The sequence below is a fragment of the Nycticebus coucang genome, chromosome 22, assembly GCF_027406575.1.
Source record: "Nycticebus coucang isolate mNycCou1 chromosome 22, mNycCou1.pri, whole genome shotgun sequence".
Classification (NCBI taxonomy): Eukaryota; Metazoa; Chordata; class Mammalia; order Primates; family Lorisidae; genus Nycticebus; species Nycticebus coucang.
This window is the reverse complement of record NC_069801.1, coordinates 20097128-20114700: the sequence shown is the minus strand read 5'-3', so window position 1 is coordinate 20114700 and position 17573 is coordinate 20097128. Positions and strand designations below refer to the sequence as shown.

Here is a 17573-nt window from a genome sequence, read left to right as displayed (position 1 = left end):
TCTCCGAGTGCTAGGATTACAGGCATGAGCCACCGTGCCCAGCCAGTTTTTCATTTTTGAATCACATTTTTCTCTCTAGTTTTCCCATTAAAGACAAATCATAGTATGATTAATTTACTTGCCAAAACAAACTTTGCTCTCAGCATACTTGGTCTGATTATTTGCATAAAGTGCAGTAAGGATAATTATTAGCCATACAGACTTTTCTTTCTTTTAAAAACCTGTCTCTAGGGTGGCACCTGTGGCTCCGTCGGTAGGGCACCGGCCCCATATACCGAGGGTGGCGGTTCAAACCCAGCCCCGGTCGAACTGCAACAAAAAAATAGCCGGGCGTTGTGGCGGGCGCCTGTAGTCCCAGATGCTTGGGAGGCTGAGGCAAGAGAATTGCTTAAGCCCAGGAGTTGGAGGTTGCTGTGAGCTGTGTGATGCCACGGCACTCTACCCAGGGCCATAAAGTGAAACTCTGTCTCTACAAAAAAATAAAAAAAATAAAATAAAAACCTGTCTCTAATGGCTTGGCGCCTGTAGCTCAAGTGGCTAAGGTGCCAGCCACATACAGCAGAGCTGGCGGGTTCGAATCCAGCCCGGACCTGCGAAACAACAATGACAACAACAACCAAAAAAATAGCTGGGTGTTGTGGCGGGCGCCTGTAGTCCCAGCTACTTGGGAGGGTGAGGCAAGAGAATCGCTTGAGCCCAGCAGTTGGAGGTTGCTGTAAGCTGTGATGCCACAGCACTCTACCCAGGACAATTGCTTGAGGATCTGTCTCAAAATGAACAAACAAAAAAAACCTGTCTCTAAAAAATAGCTGGTAATTGTGGTAGTAAGCCTGTAGTTCCAGCTACTTGGGTGGCTGAGGTAAGAGAATTACTTGAGCCCAAGAATTTGAGGTTGCTGTAAGCTGTGACACTATGGCACTCTACCAAGGGCAACAAAGTGAGACTCTGTCTCAAATAAATAAATAAAAATAAAACCAGCCTGAGCAAGAGTGAGACACCATCTCTACTAAAAATAGAAAAACTAGCTGGGCATCGTGCTTGTAATCTCAGCTGCTTGGAAGGCTGAGGCAAGAGGATCACCAAAAGTTTGAGGTTGCTGTGAACTATGATAATGCCATGGCTCTCTACCCAGGGCTTAGAGTGAGATTCTCTCTCAAAACAAAACAAAAACAAAACACCAGTTTTGCTGAAATTTTTGTAAGGAATCTCAGGTTAGACTTAAAAGCCTCTCAAAGGAAGCCAAAGATTTGGCTATCCCTTTAGATAACCTGTATGCATTGTGTAAATTTCTCTTTTTTCTTTTTGTAGAGACAGAGTCTCACTTTATGGCCCTCGGGTGGCCTCACACAGCTCACAGCAACCTCCAACTCCTGGGCTTAAGCGATTCTCTTGCCTCAGCCTCCCGAGTAGCTGGGACTACAGGCACTGGCCACAACGCCTGGCTATTTTTTGGTTGCAGTTTGGCCGGGGCCGGGTTTGAACCTGCCACCCTCGGTATATGGGGCTGGTGCCTTACCGACTGAGCCACAGGCGCCGCCCAATTTCTCTTTTTTCAAGGACCCAAAGTAGCTTGGAATTCCTGGAGGTATTGAAAAGGGACATTCTTTACTTACCACAGATCAGGAAATGTTATTGATGAAGTATCTAGCCAGTTTTTTCAATGGGCTTTTTATCAGCCTTATAAATAAATACAGGCTTATTAGAAGTCTCATATATGGCCCACTTTTGGTTTAGGAGCTTTAAAGAGGTACAGAGGGGTACCCAGTGGAGCCTATAGCTCAGGGTGCCTTAACTTAGGGTTCACATGGGCTTCTGAGATCCATATACATCCCCTGATATTATTGGCAAAAATTTTCTGAGGAGAGGATGTAGTGTCTTCATCAGGTTCTCCCAAAGGGGAAGAGAATCAAAGCTACAACTAAAGACTGGCTTTATTCATTCATTCATTTTGTCATTCAAATCAGAATACAATAATAACAAAGGTTACCATTTGAGAACTTAATGTGCCAGGCAGTATGCTAGGCACTTACATCTCTGACCTTTACAAAAACTCTAAATGTAAATATCATCATCTCCGTTTTATACATATAGAAACTGAGGCTCAAAATGAAGTGACCTAATGCCACACATTATGTAAGTATTTGCAAAGCTGGTGTTAGAGAGCAGCATCTGTGGCTCAAAAGAGTAGGGTGATGGCCCCATATACTGGAGGTGGTGGGTTCAAACCCAGCCCCGGCCAAAAACTGCAAAAAAAAAAGCTGGTATTAGACATTGGATCTGCTACACCAAAGCCTGCTTTTTTCCCTCGCTAGATTACCAAAGACAATGCCTTTGGTAATATCAAGTTGCCAAACTTCTGCTCAGAACAAGCTAATCTTGAAATACCGGGCTGAACAGGAAATGAAAGAGTAAAGTCAAAAGCTCAGGTTTTTTTTTTTCACAATTCTCTTCTAACCAGTCGAAAGTCACAACAAAGGCGAAAGTACTGCCTTTAAAAGATGCACTTTGCCTTCAAGAGGTGTGGCTGCCTTGTAGGTTTTCACAAGTAGGCGTTATTATCTAACCACAAACCAACTGTCTGTCATTACGCTGCACTTTAGAGGATGTCCTCTATGATTGGTGGACCTGAGAGCAACATTTGAATTTATAGACCAAAACAACCAAGGGACATTACTTCCATGAGACTGATAAAGCTTTGTTGTTAGAGAAAACTCCAACTGGAGTCAGTTAGGCACTAAACCTTATTACCCTAGCAACTGGTGTTACTATTAATTTCTTCGTCAAGAAGTCAGCCCCTATTTTCAGTAAAACTCACTGAAACAATGTGCAAAAATCATGTGGAGGTGCTTTATAAATTGCAAAGGATTATAAAAATGCTAGTAAATACAAATATTTAAAGATCAACTCAAAAAATTAATCTCTAAATAGAAAGCAAAATTTGCCTTTCTACAAAGGCTTTTCCAGAAAAGGTGGCAGAGTCAGAAGCCACAATTCCTGCTGCCTACTTTTTTTGTAGTCACTAGACCACATGTAGAATTAATGTTTGTCTCCATTTCCCTCTGCTTTTCCTTTGGACCACTGAGTGGGCTGTATCCTCAGGTATTTGTAATAAAACCTATAAAAGAAAAAAAAGTGGCCCAAATGACTTTTTATTTAAATAGGAAAGAAGCCAGGGGCTCATGTAACATTGAAAAACTACATCCTCTTAGTAAATTTAATATACATCATTTTGAGTCTGGGATGCACCCTCAGCTTAATGAAATAGAAGGATAAATGGAAAACTAAATTTCATCTCAGGCAACACAAGTTCTTACAAAGCAAATAGGTAGTGAGCATTCAAATTTTATAGACTTTGAAATGTTGAACTCTTACAATTTAACCACCTTTTCATCAGTAACAGCTTCTATTTCAGAATCATTTAATAGATAAATGTGAAAAATACATTTCAAATTTTATACCCTTTTATGCTTATGAAGTAAAACACTATAGTAGTACCCACAGAGTCACCAAAGCAGCAATGTAGGATTCTCATTTTTTTTTGTTGAAACTCACTTTATTTAAAAAAAAAAAAAAAACTGTCATGAACAATAAATTACAATCATTTCCCCCCTTTATAAATTCTTCATAAAATATATTTGACAATTTTAAAAGAAAATTTCAAAAGTTGCTTTCATTTCTGAAGTGCTGATGACTTATTTTTTGACTATTTTGTCATGCTGGTGAGTTATTTTGTAGCTGCTACAATAGTTTGATTGATAACAATTTACAATTAAAAACAACAACAACAAAGAGAAAAAACAGACCAGCAAAAAGAACTATTCTGTGTGCTATTTATCTGACACTTAACACTTACTTCATCGTAATGACAAAGTATCCCTTAGCACCAAAATTCTACAGGAACCCCATCTTTCTAAGTGACAACTAGTGCAAAATAACATTCTAGGAACTAACTGTACAACCCCATATTTTAACTGGCCACAGCTGCCTATAAGCTTATTTGAAATATTTGGTCTTTTTTTCAATTAAGACAAATTTCATAAAACACTATAAACCATAGCAAGAGACTCTATGAGGAATAATTGTTTATTGAGTACCTATTATGAGCAAGGCACTGTGCACAAAGTCTTGCTTTCATTCTTCCTCTAGCAAATACCCAGGACTTTCCAAATATTGCTGATCATTTTTTATTACTTACTCCTGGCTGTAAAAGGCCTGCGGCTAAATGCCATTTTTTAAATTGCCATTTTATCAAATGACTTTTAGTGCTGAGCACACAGTAGGTACTTAATAAATACCTCTGACTGAAAGAAGAAAGAAGAATTTACTATCATTTTGCTTGGTATCACAGGCTATTTTAGAATACAAGGACTTGAGAAAATTCCAGAAGAAACTTTATAACTCTCATAACCTTACCCCCAATGAAAGAAAGAATTTTACTTCACATAGGTAAAATCTTTCAAAATAAATTATAATTGTTAACTGTTTTTTTTTTTTAATTGTTAACTATTTAAAATGAGGCAGGACTAAAAACTATGTACTTAGGAAACTGTGGCTCCAAGCACACAGATATTTGAAGAGCAAATCAAGAGCGGGCATACCATAACCTATGAGTCTCTGCTGAAGTGCTGCATTATGGACAAGACATTATAATGATGCTTTTTCTTACTCGCAGTAACACAATTCCCTTAGAAAGATCTGTGTTAAACTAATTTGGTGATTAGAGGGTCAATTATGATGACGTTCCAACATATTTCCATCTCTAATTTCTTTTTTTTTGTTGCAGTTTGGCCGGGTCTGGGTTTGAACCCGCCACCCTCGGTATATGGGGCTGGCGCCCTGCTCACTGAGCCACAGGCGCTGCCCTCCATCTCTAATTTCTAAAAGAATTCTTATATTAGCTTCCAAGTGATGGTAAAGGTATAAGATTTTTCATTTTAAGAGGTTTTATTTCAATAAAACCTTTCAGTCCAAATTTTAAACTTTCAGATCAAATAACACATAGGCCAGAAATTTTAGGTATTATAATTGTTTGGTAGTGTTTACTTTCTATTGTCCTCTGGATACATTTTAAATAGGGGAAAAATGGTGATAGCAATATTCCAATAGCTGTGGAAATTCAAAAAAGCTGAGATTATGGAAACTATCAATAATTTAATATGCTAATACTATTTTATTTGACTTTTGACCAAAGACGCTAGTGCTTTATAAAGAGTAACCTAGATATAGCATAAAGTCTATTTAACTTAAAGGTTAATGTTTTGCTTTGGGAAAGCATTCTTTCCTTAGATTTTAACTATCTGCATTTACAGAAAAACAAATTGGAGACAACTACATAAAGTTAAAATCTAACTTCCAGAGAAATAATGGTCTATTGGTTTTTGACACAGACCATAACAAATGATTGTATAAAATCAGTAACTCTTCTACTTGAATAGTAATTGTTGCCACAGTATTTTACCCATTTGCCACGCTATAAGTATCATCTCCCACTTTAGAAAAAGGTGATCGACATTTAAGACAACCATATCACTACCATTTCTTTCTCAAATTAGATGAGAGAAAACTGCATCAGTGCCAAAATGAAAGGAACTCCAGTGATTTAACAAGAGACCTTATCAGGGTAGGCAATGTGAAAGGTAGAGCTCATTTGGTTTCTTCAACTTTATGTTGAGGCACAGACAACAAAGTCTTGAAACCAAAAATATATCAAGTATTATAGTTCATATATAGCAAGTTTCAAAAACATAAGTATCCTGTGTTCAGATTTATATCAGATTATAAAAGTTCAAGTGCAGGTATGTCCCAATGCAGTGGTTTAATTGGTTAAATAAATGCCCAGTTACCTAAATAAAGTCTGACTGAATCACCAATGTCCTTGCCAACCTGCTACCATATGATTGTGTGACTAATTCAACTCTTGCAGCTATAGGGCACTGGAGAGCTCAAACATACTTCAGCAGCTTTGGATTACTTAGTTTCCTTTATGTTTAATCAGATAATTTTAGACCCTCCAAAATGATGCTTTTTTAAGAGCTGTATAACATTATAAAAATAGAAAAAAAAACTTAATATGATTTAATTAGAGGGAGGGACAGGGTAGAAAAATGAGGGAAGGTTCTTTTATTTTTCATAACTGATTTCACCAGCAAATCTCAAAAACCTGAACCTACATCAAATAATTTAAACAGAAGTGGCATTTTCTTCATATGGAATGCAAAATGCACACATTCACGTACTTACATAAACATAAATATATACATATATGTTTCCTTTACAAAGTTTCAAAGGTTGCATTGCCAGCATGCAAACCTCTTCTTCCATGGAAATTCATAATACTGACGAGGAATGTCTAAAATAGTTAGAGACATATTTCCAGAAAACTGCACCTCTTCTTTTCTTGGCTCCTAGAGAATTTTCCTGCCAAACTTCTACCAATGATCATTTAAAAAAAATTTACACCCACATCGGTAATATACATTTGAAACATACTAACAAAATGGCCAACTTGGATTTAAGAAAAATGAGGAAAAAACCACCCGCAATAAAATCTAAACCCTTAGAAGGTGGAGTTTAGCTTTTTATATTCTTTTTCAGCCACATAATGTTGCATCACTGTTAAAACAGAAGCAGCATATCATCCAAGATATTTGCAAATAATATGTGTCATGTTTCCCAACTGTTATCTTTAAATGCAATTTGTACTAATCTGAGTTCTAGTTCAAAAGCATCTGGACGATCCTGAGGGTTGGCAGCCAGCATTTCCTTAATCAGTTGTTTCATTCGGCCATTCATAGACTTTTTCTTCACAGGAATAAGAAGTTCCATTTTGGGATTTTCCAGAAGAGCTTCCCCAACAGGCACGATCTCAGTTCCTTGTTTTACATAACTCCCCAGGAGTTCCTTCTTTGTCTCAGTGTCTATGAATGTGATCCTTTCCAGCATTGCCCAGATGATAATCCCAAGAGCAAAGATGTCAGCTTTTGCTGTATAATGACCTTCCCACACTTCAGGAGCCATGTAGAAATCTGTTCCACATGCTGTGGAAAGGAAACACTTGTTTACACTGACAGGTTCTTCAGGGTTCTGTCCAGAGGCTGAACAAACTTTACTTAGACCAAAATCAGCCACTTTCAGTGTGGGTTCCAAGTCACTGGTATCCAACCTGCTTTGAGAAATCAGGATGTTGTCAGGCTTAAGATCTCGGTGGATGATCTGGTTTTTATGCAAGAAAGCCAGGGCACTGCTCAGTTGAAGCATAAAGCTGGTGTTAGTTTTACGATTGGGCTTTCTGGACAACAGATATTCATTCATATCTCCTCCGTCACAAAAATCCATCACAAACCATAAGTAATAGGCGCTTCTGGGATCAAAGGCAATTTCCCCTTTTAATGAAGTCTCCACAAGCTAGAAGAAGGAAAAAAATAGATTATAATAATCTGCACAGGTTATATGATTTCGTTATAAAAAAGAAAATTGATACTGAGGAAATAATTTTTAGGAGTTATAAAAGTAATAAAGTTAGTCCAAGAAGTTCTTTTGTGGAGGGAGAATAAAATTGAAGTTCTCCAACAAAATCTGCTAAAGCTATTTGCATTTCTTCATTTTTGTGCCAGGCAGTAAAGTAAAAAAATTAATCTTCGTCTAATCCTGGATTGATAATATATGGATCAGCTCCTGTTAATTGCTGGCATTAGAGGTGACCATTTTGTAATAATAACACCCGTTAATGAAGCTGACTCTGTAATTTTTTACAAGGATGTTGGGAGCTAAATAATCATTTTAAGATAGCAATCTGAAGATTAAATTGGCAAAGAACACCAGTTAAACTGTATGCTGTTTAATAAAAGGAGATGTATGGGTAAATTAGTAATAAGACATGAAAAAAAAAAAAAAAAAAAGAAAATTGATTCAAAGGTTAAGTCAGTTTCTAGTTTTCAGTGGCAATTACGTGCATATTTTTGTTAAGTGCTTTCTTATGTTCATTTTAAACTTCAGTTTAAACTACTTCAAACTGTTACTGTCCCTAATGAACACACACCGAACTTCCAATCCAAGAGGTAAAAATTTATTTAAAACTAGCTCTATTTTGAAGCATCTAACTGGCCATAGATTTTCTGCATGTGTTCACGGAGCTGAACTCTACCAACCTAGCTCACAGCTTCATGAAAAGACCAAAGTTTCAGCAGACAGACCTAGGAAATTGCCAGTGAGAGTATAACCTTAATGAAACTTCAATGAAAGTGCCTAAAATAAGCTTCTTGTTCATTGCACATACACTATCAATATAACCTGTGAAACTGGAGAGAAATATGATGAAGGAACAGCTAGTTGCAGAAATAAAGTGTTCTTATAGTCACTGATAAAGTAAAGACTAACATCATTACTTCGTAAACATCTGTAGACAGAATGCAAATATACTGGCTATCTCTATTACTGGATGGCTTTTAAAAAGCAATTTCTAAAAATCAAATTTGCAGCCAGTAGTGGTGGCTCATGCCTATAATCCCAGCAGTAGGGAGGCCGAGGTGGGTGGATTGCCTGAGCTCACAGGTTCAAGACCAGCCTTAGCCAGAGCAAGACCTCATCTCTAAAAAAATAGATGGGTGTTGTGGCAGGCACCTGTAGTCTCAGCTACTCAGGAGGTTGACGCAAGAAAGTTGCTTGCATACAAGAATTTGAGGTTGCTGTGAGCTGTCATGCCATGGCATTTTACCAAGGGTGGACAAAGTGAGACTCTGTCTCAAAAAATAAAATAAAATATGCATTTTAACATAAAAATTCACATCAGAGGGGCAGTGCCTGTGGCTCAGTGAGTAGGGCGCCAGCCCCATATGCCGAGGGTGGCGGGTTCAAACCCAGCCCCGGCCAAACCGCAACAACAAAAAAAATAGCCGGGCGTTGTGGCGGGCGCCTGTAGTCCAGCTGCTCGGGAGGCTGAGACAAGAGAATCGCGTAAGCCCAAGAGTTAGAGGTTGCTGTGAGCCGTGTGACGCCACGGCACTCTACCCGAGGGCGGTACAGTGAGACTCTGTCTCTACAAAAAAAAAAAAAAATTCACATCAGAATTTTTACTTTTCTTTTTTTTTGAGACAGAGTTTCACTTTGTTACCTTTGGTAGAGGCTGTGACATCATAGCTCACAGCAACCTCTTAACTCAGAACAGAAGAAATTCTGTTCTGGCCTCTAACAAACTATGTCTTAAGTTTTTTTTCTACTCAATGAATATAGTGCTACTAGAGATTTTAATTTATGGTAGAAGCTCACAAAAAAAAACAAAACATAAAACATTTCTGTTTTCCTATATTAATGCTTTCCCCATGTCTAAAAAGAGTAACTTGTAAGTTAAGAGAACATAAGCTTTAGCTGAAAGTTTATGTTCAGGTCCCATCTCTATTGCTTACTAGCTATGTGACTTTGGATAAATTAATTCTCTATTCTAAACTTCGGTTTCTTCATCTGTAATGAAGATAATAGTATTTTCCTCATAGTATTGTTTTGAGCAACTGGCACTCGGCACAGATTATGGAACCAAGTAGGAACCCAAATGTTAGCGCTTAATTAACAGCCTTAATTAACATTCAGGTGCTAAACTACATCATGAAAATTAACTGGAATTGCATGAATTTACACAAGAGATGTTGAATTACCTATGGGTGTGTTGCTATTGGTTGTTGAGTTTTTCCTTTTCTTCTGTCTTCAGTTCCAAAAAACACTGATTTCAAAGAAGTGAATTTATTAGACTCTAATCTCAAGGACTTCTCTAGCTCCTTGCCCTATCCTATGCAGACTGGCAAGTACCAATCCATAACAGGTGGCTTCAGTTATTTTTAGGTATGTGCATCACTGGTTTAAATAAAACCTTGTTTCAAAGCAAACATCTCAATTCTTGGCAGACCCCCATCTAGTCCTAACTACAAAACACATGCATTTAAAGGGAGACTTTCATTTGACCCTTTCATTCCTCTTCTTGTTGACCAAAAGCTATGTTCGTTTCTTTCTTTTTATTTTTCATAAGGCCTTTCTCTAGTGTGGTGTTCATATCATTTCTATTTCTCATTCAACAACACATACCTGTAAATAAAGGGAAGAATTAGAGCCGTGGGACATCTTTTGCACCATCCCATCTTTTTGTAGGATGCATTCCTCCAAGTGAATCACATTTGGGTGTTGGCTCTTGATACTGCTTAGTGCCCAGAACTCACGAAGGGCTAGTTCAACATTTTCAGGTGCATGGCATCGAATTTTCTTCACTGCCACCCGTGCAGAGGTCTTTCTGATGACTGCTTCATACACAACACCGTAACTACCTCGGCCTACCTCCCGTATTAGATCGTACTTTGGCTGGCTACTCACCATCTTCAAGGTCGAGGTTTCTGGAAAAACCAACAAAGTGCTCTGTTGAAATTAGGTATACCTACTTACCTTGTATTTCTTCTTACATATGATTTAGTAATCTGACCCACTATTTGGCGTGAAGGATATTTGCTGTATCTAGGGCAGATTTAATAAAAATAAAGCTAATACTTATGTATCAAAAACTATTTTAGGCACTATATAATACTAAATTTATTCAATCCCTACAATAGTCTTATGAAGTAGGTACATTATTATGGTCATTTTACATATATGGAAAGTAAAGCATTGAGAGGTTAAGTAAAATGCCCAAACAGTTACAGACCTGGGGTTGAAACAGGGTCATCTGGCTTGGACATCAACAATTTTAAGCACTACATTATATTGCCTCTTATGTGAACTGCTTGAAAACAACACTGTTAAAAATAAGCCCCAAAAGTCAGCCTTCTTACTGATCATGAAAAAGACAAGGAATCAAAAACCTTGCTTCTCCTTAAGGCTAACATACACATAAAAGATCAAAAAGCAGCAAAAACAATAATCTCTCACAGAAAGGTTTATGCTTAAGGACTGAAAGTAAACCAGAGCTCATTTATACAACCAAAAATATTTAGTTATTATTTAAAAGTAAATGGCCAACCTATATATGTTCATATTTTAATTTTGTTTCTTATCTTTTTTGGGGGGTGAACAGTCTCACTTATTCGCCCTGGGGTGGAGTGCTGTTGTGTCATACCTCACAGCAACCTCAAACTCCTGGGCTTAAGTGATTCTCTTGCCTCAGCCTCCCAAGTAGCTGGGACTACAGGTGCCCACCACAACGCCCAGCTTTTTTTTTTTTTTTTTTGAGACAGAGCCTCAAGCTGTCACCCTGGGTAGAGTGCCGTAGCATCACAGCTCACAGCAACCTCCAACTGCTGGGCTTAAGTGATTCTCTTGCCTCAGCCTCCAAGTAGCTGGGACTTTTTTTTTAGAGCCAGGGTTTCGCTCGGCTGGTCTCTAACCCGTGAGCTCAGGCAATCCACGCCTCAACCTCCCAGAGTGGAGGATTACAGGAGCCATGGTGCCCGGCCTTTTTTTTTTTTTTTTTGGTGGCGACAGAGTCCCACCCTATGCCTTGAGCAGAGTGCAATGGCGTCGTAGCTCCCTGCAACCTCGGACTCAGGCTGTGGGCATCCCACTGCTTCAGTGTCGGAAGCCGCTGGGATTACAGGCGCTCGCCTTGGCACCCGGCTGGGTTCTTCCATTTTTTTTCACCAGTCAGGGTCTCACTCTTGCTCAGACAAGCCTGGAACTCCTGGTCTCAAGCAATCCTCCCTCCCAGCCTCAGTGCTGGGATTACAGGTGTGAAGCAAGGCGCCTGGCCAGCCTTTTTATTTTTTGAGGTAGTCTCACTATGTCGCCCTCAGTAGAGTGCCGTGACGTCACAGCTCACAGCGATCTCCAACACTGGGGCTCAAGTGATTCTCTTGCCTCAGCCTCCCGAGTACGTGGGACTACAGGCGCCTGCCACAACTCCCAACTATTTTTAGAGAAGGGGTTTCACTCTGTCTCAGGCTGGTCTGGAACCTGTGACCTCAGGCAAATTACCCACCTCGGCCTCCCAGTGTGCTGGGATTCCGAAGGCGAGAACTACTGCGCCCGGGCTTTTTTCTTTTTTTGAGACAGAGTTTCAAACTGTTGCCCTGGGTAGAGTGCCGTGGTGTCATAGCTCAGAGCAACTGCCAACTCTTGGGCTCAAGCAATCTTCTTCCCTCAGTTTTTCTATTTTTAGTTGAGAACAGGGTCTCACTCTTGCTCAGTCTGGTCTCGAACTCATAAGAGTGTTAGGATTACATGTGTGAGCCCCGCGCCCGCCCCAGCCTTCTTATATTATCTTATTTCTTGCAAAATAAATGAAAAAAGTGCCTCCTCATCCCCCAAAGAATTTCAAGATTCTTGTTCTTTTGTTGTTTTTGAGACAGAGTCCTTCCCACCCTATGCCCTGAGCAGAGTGCAATGGCGTCAAAGCTCACTGCAACCTCAGACTCGGAATGTGGGCATCCCGCTGTCTCAGCCTCTGGAAGCCGCAGGGGATTATAGGCGCTCGCCAGCTACAGCACCCGGCTGGGTTTTTCCTTTTTTTTTTTTTTTTTGCAGTTTTTGGCCGGGGCTGGGTTTGAACCCACCACCTCCAGCATATGGGGCTGGCGCCCTACTCCTTTGAGCCACAAGGCCGCCCGGTTTTTCCATTTTTTTTGGGAGTCGGGGTCTCACTCTCGCTCAGGCAAGTCTTGAACTCCTGAGCTCTAGCAATCCTCCCTCCTCAGCCTCCCACAGTGCTGAGAATTTCAAGATTCTTATCAGCTTCAGGAAGAAATTTCTCAGTGTAGACTGTCACCATGGGCAAGAAAAAATAACGAGATTATACAATATTTATGTTTTACATCTGGGGAAACAAAAAACTGAAAAATTAAGAACAGCTACTTTAAGTGGAGGCTGAAGCGGGAGGATTGCTTGTGCTCATAAGTATGAGACCAGCCTGAGCAAGAACTTACACTCCTTAGCTACAAAAAGAAGTAGCAGGGCAAGGTGGTGTATGCCTGCCATCCCAGCTAGGTGGGAGGCTGAGGAACACTAAGGCCCATGCGGTGGAGGTTGCTGTCAGCTACGATGATGTCACTGCACTCTAGCCTGGGCTACAGAGCGAGATCCAATCAATCAGTCAGTCAAGAAATAAAATGACCACGTCGGAGATTGCTTTAAGTTCCACTTCCTCTGACTGATCACCTACCCTTCAAATTTCTACTGTATTCCTAATGTCTACCATAGAATCCTCTGCCCCAGCTAACTACACAGCGGGCGTTCTTTCCAGCTCTGCTCTGTGTGGATCGCCAATTACCTTCTATCTCAAAGTGCTCATTGTTTTGAAGCAATCCCCTATCCAACTCCGGTTTGGTATAATCCATAGAGGAAAGTGCACCTTCTTGAAGAAGGAGGGAGGGTGTTTACGGAATCCTGGATCAAATGATTCATCAAGTGCGAACCTAAGGGGTTTACGATGGTATTTCCCGGGCACTCATGCCTGCGGTGCTAATCCAGCTTTAGGACAGGGACCGGCCAGGCCATACACCTGCTGGTGGCCAGGAAGGGCCAGTCCTGGCCAGAGGTGTTGCCCGACGCGGCAGCTCAGGCCGCGCTCATTGGCCAAGCATCAGGCCCTCCCCCTCCTCCACCAGGATCAGATGAAACCCTGAGGGGATCGTCCCCAGGCCCTTCACCCAGAGGTGAAGCAGTAGCCAATCCAGGAGCAGCCTCATTTCCTTGGGCCTGGGGGCAGAACGCCGAGGCTTGGGGTGGTGGCCCTGGTGTGAGAGGAGGCCGCAGCTGGGGCCGGAGGCCGGTGGCCTGAGGGGTGCGGGGCCTTCTCCGAGATGATTTCGCTGACAAGTCTGTGTCAGGCCTCCTGGAAAGGGAAGCACATGCAGGGCAGTCGGCTCTGCAGCACGGCCTCGGAGCCACACCTAAGGGTCAGCATTACCTCAGGGTAGCCGCTGCCTCTCCTTCTCACGGGCTCTGCAGGCCGCCATTATCGAATAGCTCGCGCCTCCGCCGCCGCGGCCTCCAGTCAGAGACCGGCGCGCGCCCCCGTGGTGCGCGCGGACACACCCCCTTACGCTAGACGGCCCCGCCCCCCTACGACTTTCCGTAGCTCGAGCGGGGAAGTGGTGTGTAGTCCATTGGGCGCGCGCCCGGCGCTCGGCTCACTCCCCTTTCCCTTGGCTTTGCCCAGATAGCAGTCGCCGGAGGTGTGCGCGCTCGGGAGCGCACCACTGGTGCCCCTCCGGGCAGGGGTGGCGGGGCCTGGGAGCAGGAGCCCATTCTGCGTCCAGGCTCCGAAGCCCTCCAGCTGCAGCAGGCGCACAGGGCCCACGGGAGTTACTCGGAGGAGCAGATCCGGCCGGGAGCTGAGCGCACCTGGCTGCGGACTTTCCCTCCTCATCCCCGCCTTCATTCTAACCTACCGAGCTGCGGGCTGGTGTGCGGGGGTCGCCAGGGTGGAACGTTTGGTGCATCTTTTCCCGTGTGGGCCTCAGGTGCCTGCGGGACTTGGGGCTCTTTGGCGGGCCCGCGAAGAGGCGCGGCCCGAGCAGGGAGGGCTGGCGTCTGCACCACCAGGAGGGAGGCTGCACCTTTTGTCGAAGTCACTGAGCCATGTTTGCTGGCGGTGCAGTTGCCGAGGCGGCGGCGGCGCGGGGCTGGGCGCGATCATCTGGGAGACGGTGTCCCCTGCCCCGCCGGCGCGGTGGTATCTCCCTTAAAGAACCCGGCGCCTCATTGTTCTCGGCTGCAGCGGCTAGGAATCGGGGGCCCACTGCCTGGCGCGGGGAGGGAGGGGGCGATGACGCCCCGCCCGGCGGGCTCTTGGTGTAAGGTGGGTCTGCGGCCTGTAAGTGGGAAGAGGCCAAGGCCCGAGCCGGATAGGGCCACGCTCGACTGCAGTCTCGCGGTTTCCTCGGGTCGGGACACTCAGTGGGGGAGCCGCAGCCGCCAGAGTAGTTTGACTGCGACACCGCTGTCAGATCCCGGCCTGCAGTGGGCCTGACATCAGCCTGGGGCTCATGGTCACTGAAGAGACCAGGGTCATCCAGTTAGTTACACAGATCAGTAAGCATCTGCTAGAAAGGACCGTGTCTTCCCTCATTTCTTCTGCGGCTACTATTTGTTAGTAAGTGAATTGTTCCTCCTCCCTGCACTCTGTAAAAGCAGCATACATATAGAATATCTGTTACTGTGCTCAAAGATCAGCATATTTTCTGTCTTCCATTTACCGACTTTTCTCCGAGAGACCAGGACTAGATTCGGGCTTTATATAAATGATCTCATTTGATCTTAACCAAGCCCCTCAAGGGGAGGCTTTATTACCAATCCTGCTTTTTACAGGTGAAGAAACACTTCTACCTCATTTGACTGAAAGTTTTTGTTTTGGGATGCATCTACTTTGAACACCCGACTCCGCTCAGCCCCTCCCCCCTAAACAAAAACCTTCAAAGGACTCTAATCCGTTTGGACTTTGTCCTGAGTACCGTCCATGTTATCAGTCTTCACTTGTATGCCGGTAATACTGACATGACATGACTTATTTCCCATCCTCAAAAGTAGAGGAAAAATGTGGACAGCTCTGTGTAGAAGCTATCTGTGTGGTGTTACTGATCAGAATTAAGGTGTATTTTTTTGGTCAGATTAGCCTTTGCCTTTGGTTTGTCTCAGTTATTTTATTTTTTTTAAGACAGTCTCACTTTGTCGCCCTCAGTAGAGTGCTATGGCATCGCAGCTCACAGCAACCTCAAACTCTTGGGCTTAAGCAGTTCTCTTGTCTCAGCCTCCCAAGTAGCTGGGACTATAGGAGCCTGCCACAATGCAGGGCTATTTTTAGAGACAAGATTTCACTCTGGTTCAGGATGGTCTCAAACCCTTGAGCTCAGGCAACCCACCCTCCTCCTCCCAGAGTGCTAGGATTACAGGTGAGCCACACCTCCCCGCCCCTGTCTCAGTTAATAAACATCACAGGAGCCCCTCCTTTCAAGCTGGCTGCAGAACTGAGAGTTGAAATCATTCCCTTCTCACCCCCAAGATAGGCTGATTCTAAATTCTGTGAGGTGGATTTGGGTCTTGTGAAACCCAAAGCTTAAACAATTTGATGTGTGTTTTTTAGAAAAAAAAGACAACAAAATGGTCCTGTGAACAAATTGCTTCAACATTGGAAAGCGTTCTTATAAGTGAGGGACTCTGAAGTTTAAGTGTCACTACCTTCAAGGTAAATCCGCCTCTGCTTATTACTTTATTCATTATTTGTTTGCCTGTTATAGGACAGAGATTTCCTGGGGACAGGAACCTTGTCTGTGATTCATCTCTGCAGCCTCCTCAGTCTAATATGGTATCAAAATATACCTGAGAGTAGCATTCTCATACATGGCTGGTGGGAAGGCAAAATGATGTAACTGTTACCAAGGCAAATTGGCAATATGTAGCCACATTACTCATGTATTTACTCTTTGATCTAGTAACCTTAGTGAAATCCTATGGTTACTGTGGTATGTGGGCCAAAAAAAACCCCCCAAACTATGCACAAGGCTATCTTTTTTTGAGACAAAATCTCAAGCTATTATCCTGGGTAGAGTGCCATGACCTCATTATATCATAGCTCACAGCAACGTCCAACTCTTGAGCTCCAGCGATTGTCTCACCACAGATTTTTTTTTTTTTTTTTTGAAACAGTCTCACTTTGTCACCCCTGCTAGAGTGCTGTGGCACCATACAGCAACCTCAAACTCTTGGGCTCAAGCGATCCTCTTGCCTCAGCCTCCTGAATAGCTGGGACTACAGGTGCCCACCACAACCCCTGGCTATGTTTAGAGGCAGGGTCTCACTCTAGCTAAGGCTGGTCTCGTCCATGAGCTCAGGCGATCCCCCCAACCCCCGCCTTGGCCTCCAAGTTGCCTCGGTTTTTTAGTATTTTCTTCTTCTTTTTTTTTTTTTTGTAGAAATGGGGTCTTGCTCTTGCTCAGTCTGGTCTTGAACGGGTGAGCTCAAGCAATGCACCTGCCTCGGCCTCCCCGAGTGCTAGGATTACAGACATGAGCCACCACACCCAGCCTGCACAAGGCTATTCATTATGGCATTAATGAGTAGCAAAAGATTGGAAACTGCTTACGTGTCTAATAATAAAAAACTGGTTGAGGCTCAGTGCCTGTGGCTCAAGCAGCTAAGGCACCAGCCACATACACCTGAGTTGGTGGGTTCAAATCCAGCCTGAGCCCACCAAGCAACAATGCTGGCTGTAACCAAAATATAGCTGGGTGTTGTGGAGGGCGCCTGTAGTCCCAGCTACTTGGGAGGCAGAGGTAAGAGAATCGCTTGAGCCCAGGAGTTGGAGGTTGCTATGAGCTGTGATGCCACGACACTCTACCCAGGGCAACAGCTTGAGGCTATGTCTCAAAAAAAAAAAGAACTGGTTGAATAAATTGCATATACTATAATACAGGATGGAATACTATGTAGCCATGGCGGTGCCTGTGTCTCAGTGAGTAGGGCGCTGGCCCCATATACCGAGGGTGGCAGGTTCAAACCCGGCCCCGATCAAACTGCAACAAAAAATAGCTGGGCGTTGAGGCAAGTGCCTGTAGTCCCAGCTACTTGGGAGGCTGAGGCAAGAGAATCGCCTAAGCCCAAGAGCTGGG

At 43.1% G+C, this 17573-nt stretch overlaps 1 protein-coding gene across 2 annotated transcripts; it reads right to left on the bottom strand.

The window, feature by feature from the left end:
• Positions 1-3541: 3541 nt before the first annotated feature.
• Positions 3542-14601, bottom strand: PDIK1L (PDLIM1 interacting kinase 1 like). 2 transcript variants are annotated; one of them, XM_053577082.1, is made up of 3 exons: positions 14358-14601; positions 10072-10373; positions 3542-7404 (listed from the first exon to the last, which is right to left on the bottom strand). In XM_053577082.1, exons 2-3 carry the CDS (start codon positions 10354-10356, stop codon positions 6664-6666), a joined length of 1026 nt encoding a protein of 341 aa, XP_053433057.1. In that variant the 5' UTR covers positions 10357-10373; positions 14358-14601; the 3' UTR covers positions 3542-6663. The 2 variants fall into 2 exon arrangements, with proteins under 2 accessions (XP_053433057.1, XP_053433056.1); XM_053577081.1 differs by lacking the exon at positions 14358-14601 and adding an exon at positions 13874-14009.
• Positions 14602-17573: the final 2972 nt, after the last annotated feature.